The sequence below is a fragment of the Neoarius graeffei genome, chromosome 16, assembly GCF_027579695.1.
Source record: "Neoarius graeffei isolate fNeoGra1 chromosome 16, fNeoGra1.pri, whole genome shotgun sequence".
In the NCBI taxonomy this organism is placed as follows: domain Eukaryota; kingdom Metazoa; phylum Chordata; class Actinopteri; order Siluriformes; family Ariidae; genus Neoarius; species Neoarius graeffei.
The window spans coordinates 30,865,407-30,880,818 of record NC_083584.1 but is presented as its reverse complement, the minus strand read 5'-3'; the positions used below and the strand labels follow the sequence as shown (position 1 = coordinate 30,880,818).

Genomic DNA, 15,412 nt, shown 5'->3' with positions numbered 1-15,412 from the left:
CAGATGGCCTTGTGCAAAATTACCCTTCTGGATGAGTGTGTAAAGGGACATACTTTCATATTTAAAAAAAAAAACGAATTTGGTCCAGGATATGCACTTTAAACCTTTCCTTTCGGAAAACTGGTTCCTGGGGGCTTTTTATTTATAACTTGGTAATCCGTGATGGTTACGCAGCGTTATAGAGATCTCTTTCTTTAGGTTGGCGTTGATGTTTCAGTGGCGTGACCACTCCATTAAAACGTCAAAGGATTTGCTATAATAAAAAGCCACTTCACTGGAAGAAGTTGTACTATAATTATTTGGAGACAGACAGACAGTGGGGAAACAAGTATAGGCTTGATTTAATTTAGCTTTGAGTCCTGTGCCAATGCCGTGCATGCTTCAAGTGTTTGTCTTGCTGTGCTTATTACACGTGTTTACGTATTTATTTATGTTCCTGCACACGAACCGAGTGGCATTGGCTTGACTCACACCAGGCTGGACGTGTCTCGGAATCATGTCCGATGACAGCGTTGATGAAGAGCTTTACTGAGGATATTTAAGATTATTCCTTTCTAATTTTAAACATTGTGACAGTTTGTCCAACATGAGACGGCACCAGTGTTACTTCACGTGTGCAGAAGACTGTTCATACACACAGCTTGTGACCGTCAGCGAGCTCGTTTCATCTTTTCCGATCACATTTCCTTCCTTTCATGGACACGAAAGTTATCGGTCAAGCTCAAGTGATCAGGATACACTTTCTCGTCCCTAGATTTTATCAGGTGTCTGTTGAGAGAGCGCTCAACATCCCGAGTGCTTTGTTGATAGCATCTCATACGGGCTGGAGTGTGCGCTTATAAGGAGATGGAGGAGAGGAATTTTAATGAGGCGAGGTTTTTATGATGGTGTCCTGTGCCTAAAATAATAGTTGAAACAGAGAAGTCGTAAACATGTATGGCAGGAAGGGATGGAACCAGCTTGACCAGGTTTTAATGCATTAAGAGATTGTGTAGCATGTATAAGTCTTAGGCACATATAAGGAAATGCTGTAGGCCATAAATAGCTTAAAAATGATGAAATGAAATGTTTCAACATTCAAAAGATAGTATAAGCAGTAAGCTATGATAAATATTGTCAATATTTGGTGTAAGACGACCCTTTGCTTTAAAAAACAGTTTGATAAGGAAATGAGCTGTAGGGTTTACTGAGCGTCTTACAGAACCAGCCACAGTTCTTCTGGACACTTTGACTGTCACACTCGCTTCTTAATTCCGCACCAAAACCCAGCAGCCTTCATTATGTTTTCTTTTTTTAATCTGAAAAGTCGTCTCTTATGTAATATTCTGCTCAAATACAAACTTTTTTTTCTGTAATATTTAATTTTGTGCTGGAAAACGAACGTTTGGGCTCAAAAATGTTTTTGTACTGACTCGATAATGTAGACGTCATAAAATAGAAATCTATAACAAAGTTTGTATGAGAAAAAATAGGATGTCTAAGACTTTTGAACAGTTGTGTGTGTATATAAAATAAATATTTTTATATATAAATGTAATAGGAAAATAAATATTTATATATTTTTTTCCGTGGTCCGGCTTCCATCAGATCGTGCACTCTGATTGGCTCGCGAGCGGTCCGGAATCCTACAATCCGCACCCCGGTTACGGACCTTTGGCAACTCGTTCGTTCACAACAACAACAAACATAGTAGCAATTTTTTGCCAACATTTATTTTCGCATTTCTCAGTATAATAGCATTCATTTTGCAGCATGGATAGCGATAACGACAGTGTTCACAGCGAAAGCGAGTTTTACTACTTGATGAAGATGAAATAAAAGAAAACATTTCAGGAGAAAGCCGAAAACCTGTAACTGTTGCTAACGCCGAGCAAATCCAGCAGTTTATTGAGGAGCAAAGGGCAGAAAACGCAACAAAAAAGACGACCTACGACCTCACTGTCTTTGGGAAGTTCTGTCGAAACCTAAATGAAGGTCGAAAGGTGGAAGACATGCCTGGCGAAGAGCTAAACATGTTGCTGTGCAACTTTTTCATGTCCGCAACAAAGAAAAATGGCGATGCGTACGAGCCGTCCTCGCTCACGTCTTTCCAGAGAAGGATCCAGCGCTATCTGAATCAGTCCGGCTCGAAACTACTGTAAATATCTTGACGGACCCTGAGTTCAACAAGTCAAGAGACGTCCTTGTGGCCCGTAAACGGCAGTTGGTCGAGGTTTTAGCAAAGGGAAACCGTCCACAAGCAGCCAGGGCGTGTTTGTGACGAGCTTGTAGCAGGTTTGTTCTAAATATGGTTTCCCTTTTGGGCGCTCTCATTTTCTGTTAGAATTTGGTAAAGAAAAAATAAATATATTACAACCCCGATTCCAAAAAAGTTGGGACAAAGTACAAATTGTAAATAAAAACGGAATCCAATGATGTGGAAGTTTCAAAATTCCATATTTTATTCAGAATAGAACATAGATGACATATCAAATGTTTAAACTGAGAAAATGTATCATTTAAAGAGAAAAATTAGGTGATTTTAAATTTCATGACAACAACACATCTCAAAGTTGGGACAAGGCCATGTTTCCCACTGTGAGACATCCCCTTTTCTCTTTACAACAGTCTGTAAACGTCTGGGGACTGAGGAGACAAGTTGCTCAAGTTTAGGGATAGGAATGTTAACCCATTCTTGTCTAATGTAGGATTCTAGTTGCTCAACTGTCTTAGGTCTTTTTTGTTGTATCTTCCGTTTTATGATGCGCCAAATGTTTTCTATGGGTGAAAGATCTGGACTGCAGGCTGGCCAGTTCAGTACCCGGACCCTTCTTCTACGCAGCCATGATGCTGTAATTGATGCAGTATGTGGTTTGGCATTGTCATGTTGGAAAATGCAAGGTCTTCCCTGAAAGAGACGTCGTCTGGATGGGAGCATATGTTGCTCTAGAACCTGGATATACCTTTCAGCATTGATGGTGTCTTTCCAGATGTGTAAGCTGCCCATGCCACACGCACTAATGCAACCCCATACCATCAGAGATGCAGGCTTCTGAACTGAGCGCTGATAACAACTTGGGTCGTCCTTCTCCTCTTTAGTCCGAATGACACGGCGTCCCTGATTTCCATAAAGAACTTCAAATTTTGATTCGTCTGACCACAGAGCAGTTTTCCACTTTGCCACAGTCCATTTTAAATGAGCCTTGGCCCAGAGAAGACGTCTGCACTTCTGGATCATGTTTAGATACGGCTTCTTCTTTGGACTATAGAGTTTTAGCTGGCAACGGCGGATGGCACGGTGAATTGTGTTCACAGATAATGTTCTCTGGAACTATTCCTGAGCCCATTTTGTGATTTCCAATACAGAAGCATGCCTGTATGTGATGCAGTGCCGTCTAAGGGCCCGAAGATCACGGGCACCCAGTATGGTTTTCCGGCCTTGACCCTTACGCACCGAGATTCTTCCAGATTCTCTGAATCTTTTGATGATATTATGCACTGTAGATGACGATATGTTCAAACTCTTTGCAATTTTACACTGTCGAACTCCTTTCTGATATTGCTCCACTATTTGTCAGCGCAGAATTAGGGGGATTGGTGATCCTCTTCCCATCTTTACTTCTGAGAGCCGCTGCCACTCCAAGATGCTCTTTTTATACCCAGTCATGTTAATGACCTATTGCCAATTGACCTAATGAGTTGCAATTTGGTCCTCCAGCTGTTCCTTTTTTGTACCTTTAACTTTTCCAGCCTCTTATTGCCCCTGTCCCAACTTTTTTGAGATGTGTTGCTGTCATGAAATTTCAAATGAGCCAATATTTGGCATGAAATTTCAAAATGTCTCACTTTCGACATTTGATATGTTGTCTATGTTCTATTGTGAATACAACATCAGTTTTTGAGATTTGTAAATTATTGCATTCCGTTTTTATTTACAATTTGTACTTTGTCCCAACTTTTTTGGAATCGGGGTTGTATTTACCAACTTAAGGTCGGTCTGCATCGTGAAATACCGTGACCTCGGCCTTGAAAATATTGACCTCGGCCCAGTGGCCTTGGTCAGTATTTTCAAGACCTCGGTCATGGTATATCACAATCCAGACCTAACAGCTGGTAAATAATGTGTGTGTGTGTGTGTGTGTGTGTGTGTGTGTGTGTGTGTGTGTGTGTGTGTGTGTGTGTGTAATTTTTATTTTCAGTGTTGAATCTTACACACAAGTGGAGCAGCTGACTTATTTTTGCGAAGGTCATCTATGAAAAGAACATACTTATTTTGTGCATCCTGGAGTTATTATCTCATCTGGCCAACAGGCGATGAGTTTATACCATCATGTGTTGTCCGTCCGGCGTCGTCCAGATTTCACAAAAATCGCTGCTTCTCTCTCAATTCTTCACTGATTTTTTTTTTTTAATTCTTTTAAGCAGGAAGGTAGGTCTGCCTGGGGTGCATATAGCTTCTGCCCAAATTTGCATAATTGCAATTAATAATTAAGATATGGAGTAATTAAGCCCTAACTAGCAGTTTCCACACAAATCACTTCTTCCTCAGTTCTTCACCGATTTTGGTTCTTTCTGGCATGAAGGTAAGGGTACCGAGGGTGCATAGAACAACTTCTACCCAGATTTGCTTAATTATTAAGTTATGGACTAATTAAGCCTTAATGAGCAGTTCAATAAAACATCGCTTCTTCTCGGTCAATTCCTCGCCGTTGTGGATTCTTTCTGGCAAATAGGTCGGTATTCCTAGGGTGTATATAGCTTCTATATATAGCTTGTATATAGTGTATATAGCTTGCAACATTTATTGCGCAAGGTGGCCCACTTTAGGTCGTTCCTTCTGGACTAGACGGGGCCGAAGTGAGCTACGCCATCATTGACGGTCTCGTTTATTATCTTCATTGTAACACGTGCTCGATAAAATGTTCTCTTTTATTGACCTAAATAAAATATGCAGGAGCTTAAGTGCCTTGAAATAACCCCAGTGTTTTATTTTGTCTTTTCTCTGTTTCAGGCAGAAGCAGCAGACACAAGGTAAGTCCTAAAAGCAGTTTCTGGTGTGTTGCTTGATATCGAAGCTGGATTCGCATTCACAGCTGATTTGGCGTGTTTCAGTCATGGCGTCGACTTACAGCATCTATAAAAGATTTTAAAGGCATGAAGGGACAATAAAAATAAAATGAAATCTCACAGCACGCCATAGAGTTAAACCAGGCTCCATACACACAAGGAGAAAAGTTCATGTTTACAGTATGTCTTCAGAAAAAAAAATTGCATGTTTTCTTTGTAGTTACTTCAAGTAAGCAAGAAACACATGGTGAAATTCGTGTAAAAAAACAGTTTTTTTTTATTTTTTTATTGTTAATTATAAAAGTCCTAAAAGTGATGTTAGGTTTGATTTTCATTTTATTTCTGATGCGTTCGCGTTGTGTAGCACGACTGCAACTTAAATTCCCTTCTATCTGTGGGAGTATAAAATTAGAGGCTATAATTACAGAATAACGTGTTCAAATGTATTTTAAGTAGTACATTATAAACTTTTTTTTTTTTAAGGATTTGACCAATTGAACAATCCAAAAGCGAACGTCTGCTGTTTAGAAAAGTAACATGACCAACACACATGGAGGAAAAAACAAATCCAGACCTTAAAGTGCATATTCTGGACCAATTTCTTTTTTTTTTTGATTGATTGATTGATTGATTGATTGATTGATAGATAGATAGTATGTCCTTTTACACACTCATCCAGAAGGGTAATTTTGCACAAAGCCATCTGTCTACAGCAGAAAAAAATAAAATAAAACGCGTCTGGAAAAATCCCAAGGGAGTCTGGAGCCAGATTCGTGACGTTACCTGCGGAAGCGCCAGCAGGCTGCGTGAGCTTTGCACGGTTTCAGTGCACAGCCTGTGTAGACCAAGCGCTCCCATTTCTCTCTCATTGTCCGGTCTTTTGGGAAACAATGAGCACTAATCCCATCAAGATCGGTGTTGCTCCACCCTCCTACGATACATCTGTTAACCATTTTAATAATTACGCGATAACGTTGAAGAAATTTGCAGAAAACCACCAGGTCGTTTTCTCATAAACAAACCAGCGCTGACGTAGGATTCAGAGGGAGGCGTCCCGCACGCGACGTCACGAAAATCAGTGTTTGGCGGGAAATCCAAATGCCAAGTTTTTTCAGAGGCGGACCAATTCGCCTCAAATGGCTTGATTTCAACTGAATTTTTCTGGTATTGCGCAAGGTAAAAAAAATTGCAGAGGATGCAGGATGTTACAGATATTTGACCAAAGTTTAATATAAAATAGGAGAATTACATTGATCTTGCTCCTGAATTTACCCGTGATATACACTTTTAATCCTGTATGTGAAAGAAATGTCTGTCACATGACAGTGTCCACTATCGTCCATTTATTTCAGTCTCGGAAGCCGTATCGTAAACAAGCTCTCAGAAAAAGAAGAAAAGCAAAATAAACATTAGAAATGAATAAAGTAATGGTGTATATACTTGGTTATAAAATGGCTGAGTGTAATAAGTTTCCATTTTCAAGATTTGATGCTGTTAGTGAACAGGTCTAAACACACCGCTGAATGCTGTTTGTTTCAGGCCCTGCACTGCTGAAAACGGTTCTGTGCCCGTTCTGTTGTCAGTTGCGCCAGCCTGGAGAGTACCACGTGCGATTACAGCCCAAGCGCAAACCTTCGGCGCGTATCAGAAAGCTGCTCAGGAAGGAGCGAGCCCGCAAGAGACTCGGGTCACAGGAAATGAAGCTTCTTCAGAGGTTCAGAAGAGCTCCCAATGTTCTGGTGAGGATCCATGGGTAGTAAATGTTGTATCTTAAAGGAGAACTGAAGGCAGATTTTTTTTATGATCAAAATTCTATTTATCTCATTTTATTAAATATCGGAATGCATTTCTGACAGCTATTTTGTCACTGCTATAGCAAGTTATGAGTGTTTGAAATACGCTATGTAATATATCAGTCCATATGTCAAAGCGATGGCCGTAAACGAGATTCGTTGAGACCTGTGCGAGACATCGTAAGACGGAAGTAAAACGTACAGCGGAAATCAAAGTGACCAACCTCTGCCAGTGTTATCAAAAGACGCGCACGCCCTCCTTCGAATGCTGATGTAATCAATTATATTTTGTTTGTTTTAATAGCAATCAGGAAAGTTTGAAAAAAGTAGGCAGTAATCGTCATTTAAACTCGTTTTTGTGCAATATTTAATTTGGAAAACAGTCCATTTGGTGGAATAAATGTGACACAAGATGCCGAGTACATGTTTTGTACCTAGTTGTGGTCTGACTGACACTTCACGTTTCGAAGTCTCGCACAAGTCTCATGAAGATTGCGCGGATAAGCGACGCCTGCCGTGGACCAAACGAACTAAATTCAACTTGGCTAAAAACCGAATAGGCCGATAAGTATAATATTTAATTGCAATTAGTTGCCAATACAGGTCACGATATAAGGTTACTAAAACCGAAAACGTAATTGAATAACACGTTAATTAAAAAATAAAGCAAGATTTAAAAATGACTTCAGTTCCCCTTTAAATATTCTATATCTTGAATTATCCCTCCTGTATAATTGTAATGGTTCGGATTTTTTTTATTAGTCTCTAGAAACATTTTACTCGTCTCTTCTGTTTCCTGTGTGATTCACGTCCGTGTTACAGGTCAATAAATTTCAACCCAGGTTATTGATTTATTTATGTAACCTTTTTTTTTTTTTTTTTTAAACCTAGTTCATAATTTCCAACCTAAGTAAAATTTTGGATTATTTTAAGATTTTTAAAAGGGATTTTCCATCACTTCTTTTGTCTCTCTTTCTTCCATCCACTTCCTCTCTGTCTACACCTACCCAGTATTTCCTCTTGTCTGTCTGCAGGGGCGTGTTTAGCCTATTTTTGGGGGTGCTCAAGCACCCCCAAAAACGAGCTCAGCACCCCCTAGCTCAGCACCCTCAAAAACACTGCTTTTGGACGTAATTTTCAGAAATAAGTGCCCTTGCGCACTGCGCAGTGAATGTGTGCGCGGGCGTGTGTGTGTTCTTGAATTCACCTATTACGTGATAGTTCTATGACCAGTAAAATCCCTCTCCTCCTTGCGTCCCCTCTGATTGGGTTGCCTGTCCGCGCGAGCGCTTGCTACAACATGGTGTTTTTTTTTAACTGGATTCCACGCCGATGAGGAACTCGAAGTAGCACCTGAGCATTACTGGCATAGCGAGATGTGAAGGTACGGACTGGAGTTACAGTTGATAAACACAACACAATAATATGCATAATGCAATATCGATGTTCCCTGGTCTATGAACAGAATGATAAAAACGACATTTATCATCCATATCGAGATACTTTTGTGCAGAGCTGTACAAGTGCTACGGTGCTAGACCACCGTGTGTTAGTCAATTTTATTTAATGTAACATAGCGTTTACGTTTGCTTATCATTTATATATTTATATATTTATATTTATATATTTATCATAAATATCATAATAATTAGCAAATTAATCAAAACAGACACTGAAACGTACATGCACGAAGCAAACAATTAAACAAATGACTATCAAAAGAACACGACCAAAATATAACAAATATAACAAAAAATATAAACTAATGTAAACTAATGTAAAATCATAATAATACACACTGTTATTACACAATAACACATTAATTAACAATTACCACTGTTCAAAATGAATAGCTCCAACATTACAAATGCAGTAGTAGGTCTTGTTTAGTTAAAAATATAACGTAAATATTTGTGTCAGTGGTCGTAAATGTGTAGATATCATAGTTTATTGGGTCAGCTTCTGTTAAAACATTGCATAAGTCTAGTCTTGTCTTCTTGTCTAGTTAAGTCTTGTCTAAATGCGGAATAAACGTGGAAACACTGTCGTTCAAGCCAGGTGCCTCTGTCAGCTCTGGGGGCTAAGCACCCCCAAAGATCAGATGCTAGAATCGCCCCTGTCTGTCTGTCTACCTATTCCTATCCACCGAATGAGCATTTTTTTTAAAAAATATCTTTTTTCACACTTAACCAGGATTCGAACTCCGAGCCTTCTGATTCTTAACCCAACACCTTAACCACTAGCTCAGCAACGACTGCAATGGAAGGAGTGATTACATATTTTGAATTTATTAACGAGTCCAGTCTTATTACATCATCAAGCAGTTTAAAAACAAAGTCTTCCCAAATCCTGACCCTAGATATAGTAAGTCGCCTTAATACAAGCAGCAGATTATGAACTGGGTTAAAAATTCTAACCATTTATTGTGGTCAAATGTTAGAAATATCGAACTTTTTGCATGGAAACCATGCGAAAAGGTTGAAAAATTCCACCTGACCTACAATTCTGTCAGCAGGGTGGAGAAAAGACAGATCGCAGAAGGTGGCTGCTCATCTACTTCGAGGCAATCGGAAAACTGTGGCGTGTTCCAGTGCTTGTTTTTTTTTTGTTTTGTTTTTTCAGAGCAGGGAAAGTACAATCGACCCTCCACTCATTACTCGGTCACTGTCACGGTGTTGGTATGGAAACTCTGCTCGGGGATTTTTGACTTAATCCACAGACCTTTGCTGCCATGCTGCACTTTCAGATATTTCTATTTTAATACTTTAATACATCTCTTTAGGTTTGGTACAGGTTGCATTTAAAACTATTTAAAGGTTGCATGTAACTATTTTTTTCTTCTTCTTCCCCCTAATGAGAGCAATATCTGGTTCAGTTCATCAGCTATCAATAAAATATCTGCTCAGAGTTAAAGCTCTGGCCTCTGTGGCGTCCCAAGGCTCGTACAACAGGAAGGCATCTCTCCTTGCCTGTCAGTCATGTTGCCAGTCATTTCAAAAAGCTTCTCGTCTTGCACTCGCATTCAGGAGTTCTATCTTCGGCCTTTGTGAACGTGTGTCCGTGCAGCTCTGTGTGCTAGATTACCCATAATACCTCTGTCGCTGTGCTGCATGGACAGCCTGACTTGCTTACTTAGTGACCTCCTGACTTACTTATTGAATTCTTCACATACGTACTGACTTCCTGACTGACTAAAGTCCAGACTTATTTCATGACTTTCTATCCCCCTTTAAACAGAGATCCCGTTACACTGACCCAAACAAAGCCAGCATAAAGCCACCCCAGTGTGTGTTTATAGATAGCATGCCAGTGTTCCAGAACCAGACGCATGATATAGAGTATACAGGGATGAGAATTTTCCGCAGATCTACAGAATTCCGAGTTTTTCCCGCTGAAAATGTCATTTTTGTGAAACGTGTAAATCCGTTGAGAAAATTTCGGGGGGGGGTCGGCGCGAGGCGAGGCTTGTGGTGGCACAAGCAGGCAGGACCGACCGACCGCCCGCCCGCCAGCATCTTTCGGCAACGCTCATCGCAAAATTAGTTGCAGCTGTGATAACGGAAATCGTCATTGTTTTCTTCAATATTTATGCTAACGACAACTCACGACGATTTCCGGCAACGTTTTGGCGCTAGTATCATCTCACTTCTACAATTCACAGAGAAACAAGCTATACGTACACGGTTTTGATCACTTCTTAAGTTCTAGTTATTTTGGTTAGTTTTCAAAGTTACTTCGCCAATATGGCGAAAGTTTTGGACCGCAAAAATGAGGATCGTGCCAGGGAAATCGATAAATCGAACGGGATAAAGAACTGTTTCCAATGGGCATGGCTCGATAGTAGCGTTACCGTGCAGATAGGGACACAAACTGTGACGAAATGCCTGACGGAACATATCCGAAAAGTGGACGTGCCGGGAAAGGTTCTCTGTATTCTGTGCTCAGATATGATCAATTATGGAAACAGAGGAGCTAGAAACATCCAGGAGCACATCAAAACAAAAAAGCACAAAGGTACGTTTTACTTAAATTGTCAAAGATAGAGTCAGGAGGAATCTAATATATCGTTACGGTTACCTCCATTATTGCTCACGATATATTATATCTGTAGGGATTTGTTATCTTAAAGTTTATAAACGTTTTAAACCATCATTGAATTTGAAAACATTCAGATATATATTATGTGGGAAAGTTGGCAGACATTTCAGAGTTTTTTTTTTTTTAAATGTCCCATTCTCATCCCTGAGTATAACGTACACATTGGTGTCTCGTATAACCTGTGAGTGGGTATTCATATATCCGAGAGCATAAGGGCACCACTGATGACAGCCCATCATTGGTGTGTCTAGGGCATTTAAACTTGGTGGAGCCCATCCCTGTCCAAGCTTGATCAATGGACAATTTAGAGCCACCAGTTAGTCTAACTGCATGTCTTTGGACTGTGGAGGAGACTGGAGCCCCCGGAGGAAACCCACACAGACACAGGGAGAACATGCAAACTCCACACAGAAAGGCCCCCGTCGGCCGTGAAGTTAGAACACAGAACCTTCTCACGGTGAGGCGACCATGCTAACCATTGTACCATCGTGTCGCCCCTGCCCCTTAGCACTCTGTTAGCAAACTTAAATATCGTGATGAACGGTACATGTTCAATATATCATGAAAATGCTTTAAATATTGCAATATTGTGTTTTGCCTTGTACCGTAGCGCTGTTGAATTATTCAGTATGTTGACGTACACACTAATATTCCACTATTATTCCAAATCTAATAATATTCAGAATTTAATACAGGTCATATAAACGGCATATACCGTTTGGATATTTCGAATTTGACCTAATTCTGAATTTTGCTTATTCCGATTAAGACGTGTGGGATATGCCGATATCATTTGGGTTTTGGGAGCATTCTTTGAACATGGATACGGTGTATTTAGAACATGAGACTCAATTGGAGTTTTTAACGGCAGTTTGTGACACACAGGCCTCTTGCCTGTTTACTGTCAGCTCTTCTTTTTTTTTTTTCTCCCTCCAATTTTATTTGTTTGTTTGTTTATTTATTTTAATTTTTTATTGACTTGAACAGAGAGAAAAATGGAACTGAAGAAATAAATGGTAAACTCTACGATCCTGAATCTCACTGTGAACAAATACCAAGTGCCATTTTAAACCTCGAAGTTGGGTTTCAGGTTCAAACCTGAAACTCTTTCGAGTAATCTCAAGGTCATGCAGGCAATGCTCTATATTAATCCAGTATACTTGTGTGACCGTCTCCAGCACACACGTACTGTACAGTCCTATAGTTAACGGTTATTCCACCAAATCGAGTTGTATATGAGCTGATAGCCGATGAGGCGCGGAGCATTGAGTCAGCTATAAGCCATGTATGACGAGATTGAGTGGAATAACTGTTTTATTCTATTCACATTCACTGGATGGTTTTTTTTTTTGCAAATTCGATAAATAAAAATTTTGTACAAAACATCCAACAAAATCATTTCCGCTTGTGAAATGACAGTAGCAATTTGTTAAAAATGCTATAATAATCATTCTTGGAAAAAAAAAAGATGTTCTTACCATGAAATACTTTCATTCCATATTTTGTTGCTTTGTATTTTTTGGGGTTTTGTTTTCGAGTAGAGTTTTTAGTCCGTCCTTGGTTGGTTTAGTAACAAGATCTGCCATTTTGTTGTTGTTCTTTAGGGTTTTTTTTGGCGGTTGGCAAGCCAACTTAAAGGTGCATTACTGCCACTGACTGGGCTGGAGTGTGGAATAGGAGATATTGGGGGGCGATGACTGACTATATTCTTTTAGCTATATCTGTTTCTTTTAAGTACTTGATAAAGTGATATATCTGACTTGATGCGCTCCGCCATTTTGCTTTTCTCTACTCACAGTATATGAGCTCATATCCTAGTAGTAGAGTAGCCAATCAGAGCATGTGATTGCTTCTATCCAGTGAGTGTGGATAGAATAAGTTGTTGTTATTCTTACAAGGTTGAACTTGTATGCTTGCTGTGTGGCTTTAAACTTTAAAGTCTGTGTGAGTACGTCATTTATTTGCAGAAATTGTTGAGCCTTCATCAGTGAAATAAAAAAAAAGCAAACATCCATCCATCCATCCATCCGTTATCCATAGCGTTTATCTATCAGGGTCATGGGGGAAGCTGGAGCCAATCCCACCTGACTTCAGGTGAAGGGTGGGGTACACCCTGGACAGGTCACCAATCTATCGCAGGGGTAACACGGACATGAGCAACCATTCACACTCACATTAATACTTATGGACAGTTTGGAGTAGCCAGTCAACCCAATCCACGTGTCTTGGGAGGAAACTGGAGCACCCGGAGGAAACCCCTGCAGGCACAGGGAGAACATGTAAATGCCATGAAGAAAGACCACAGTCAGCTGCAAGGTTTGAACTCAGAACCTTCTTGCTGTGACTGTGCTAACCACTGCATGTGTGTGCTGCCAAAGAAAACCTCAGATACCAAAAATATCTTGGGTGATTGGCTATACAGTGGTGCTTGAAGGTTTGTGAACCCTTTAGAATTTTCTATATTTCTGCATAAATATGACCTAAAACATCATCAGATTTTCACACAAGTCCTAAAAGTAGATAAAGAGAACCCAGTTAAACAAATGAGACAAAAATATTATACTTGGTCATTTATTTATTGAGGAAAATGAGCCACGATTACATATCTGTGAGTGGCAAAAGTATGTGAACCTTTGCTTTCAGTATCTGGTGTGACCCCCTTGTGCAGCAATAACTGCAGCTAAACGTTTGCGGTAACTGTTGATCAGTCCTGCACACCGGCTTGGAGGAATTTTAGCCCATTCCTCCGTACAGAACAGCTTCAACTCTGGGATGTTGGTGGGTTTCCTCACATGAACTGCTGACTTCAGGTCCTTCCACAACATTTCCATTGGATTAAGGTCAGGACTTTGACTTGGCCATTCCAAAACATTAACTTTATTCTTCTTTAACCATTCTTTGGTAGAACGACTTGTGTGCTTAGGGTCGTTGTCTTGCTGCATGACCCACCTTCTCTTGAGATTCAGGCCCTGTCCACACGGCAACGGATTCAGGTGACTCCGATACAATTGCTTATCGTTTCGGCCTGGCGTCCACACGGCACCGGCGTTTTGGGTGCCCAAAACGCAATCTTTTTGAGAACGGGTTCCAGAGTGGAAAGATCTGGCAACGTTGCCGTTGTGAAGTCGTCTGGATGTGTAGAACGGATTTGTTTACGATGACGTCACAACCACATGACTGTGAGTGCTTCACGCTGGGTAGAAGTGTAACGAATATCACCAGGAAAAAGCCTTACAGAGCACTAGTGAGAGTGAAACACGAGCTTGGATATTATTATTATTATTATTATTATTATGTTCAGTGTTAGTTCACAGTAGTAATGCAAGAAGCAGAATAGTGACAGTAATAGTGAAGCAAAAACATGCAATTGTACAAACACTGCAGCTCTACAGCAAAATATTCATTTATGAAATGGTCTGATTCTTAACACCAGTAGTGCCAATGATGATCTCATTGCGATGCGATGCGAGTTGTCAACAAATCCTATAACTTGGTTCATGAAACGCGCTTACAAAATATTTTCACTGTGAATATTTATTGTGTAATGGTGCAAAGTGAGAGAGAGAGAGAGAGAGAGAGAGAGAATAGCCCTTAGGGCAGAGTCAATCCCGCCAGCAAAAATAGGGAAAAAAAGGAGCGATCTCACCTCTTCAGATGTTGGTTTTAGTCCTACAATACATTCCTCAAAAAGGGCATAGAGGAGCAAATTAATCCATCAACGTGTAGCATTCAATTTATTCCGGACCATTAAAGACGCCGCCTTCTGCGTAGAATCATACGTCATCCTCGCCGCCATATTGGATAGGTCAAAGCGGAGAATAAAGATTCATGCGCTGCCTTTAACTGTACCAACAGGTTTACCGTCCAAACGAGATCACATGGGATTACCTTTCACAGGTGAGAAACAACAAATTAATCCATCAACGTGTAGCATTCAATTTATTCCAGACCATTAAAGACGCCGCCTTCCGCGTAGAATCATACGTCATCCTCGCCGCCATATTGGATAGGTCAAAGCGGAGAATAAAGATTAGCTGCGTTTAACTGTACCAACAGGTTTGCCGTCCAAACGAGATCACATGGGATTACCTTTCACAGGTGAGACTGGAAAAATACTTTTCATTGTATTTGGTCATTATAATGTAATTTTACGAACAGATTTTCCTGACTTTGTGGCTAATATGAAGTCTCGCGCATAATAGTTTATGCGCATGCGTCCTTACTTCTTCTATTGTTCTGGTGTCTCCGAAGGGACCGTCTTACAGCGCCCCTAGAGGTGTGGCATGTGTATTGCATCGTTTTCAGCAAGCGTTGCGTTGCCATATGGACCTGATATTTTACTGATCGTTGCCCATTTGGACGCGATATATTTTTAAATAACATCCCGTTGTCGTGTGGATGTAGCCTCAGTTCATGGACAGATGTCCTGACGTTCTCTTTTAGAATTTGCTGGTATAATTCAGAATTCATTGTTC

The 15,412-nt window shown here is 40.2% G+C and overlaps 1 protein-coding gene across 1 annotated transcript in view; it reads left to right on the top strand.

Moving 5' to 3' along the window:
• The window catches only part of c16h18orf21 (chromosome 16 C18orf21 homolog), a 42,969-nt gene that overhangs the window by 14,352 nt on the left and 13,205 nt on the right, over window positions 1-15,412 (top strand). Inside the window, exons 2-3 of the mRNA XM_060942771.1 lie at window positions 4,991-5,010; window positions 6,586-6,785. Of these exons, the coding sequence (XP_060798754.1) occupies window positions 4,991-5,010; window positions 6,586-6,785 (220 nt within the window). The remainder of the gene's footprint in view (window positions 1-4,990; window positions 5,011-6,585; window positions 6,786-15,412) is intronic.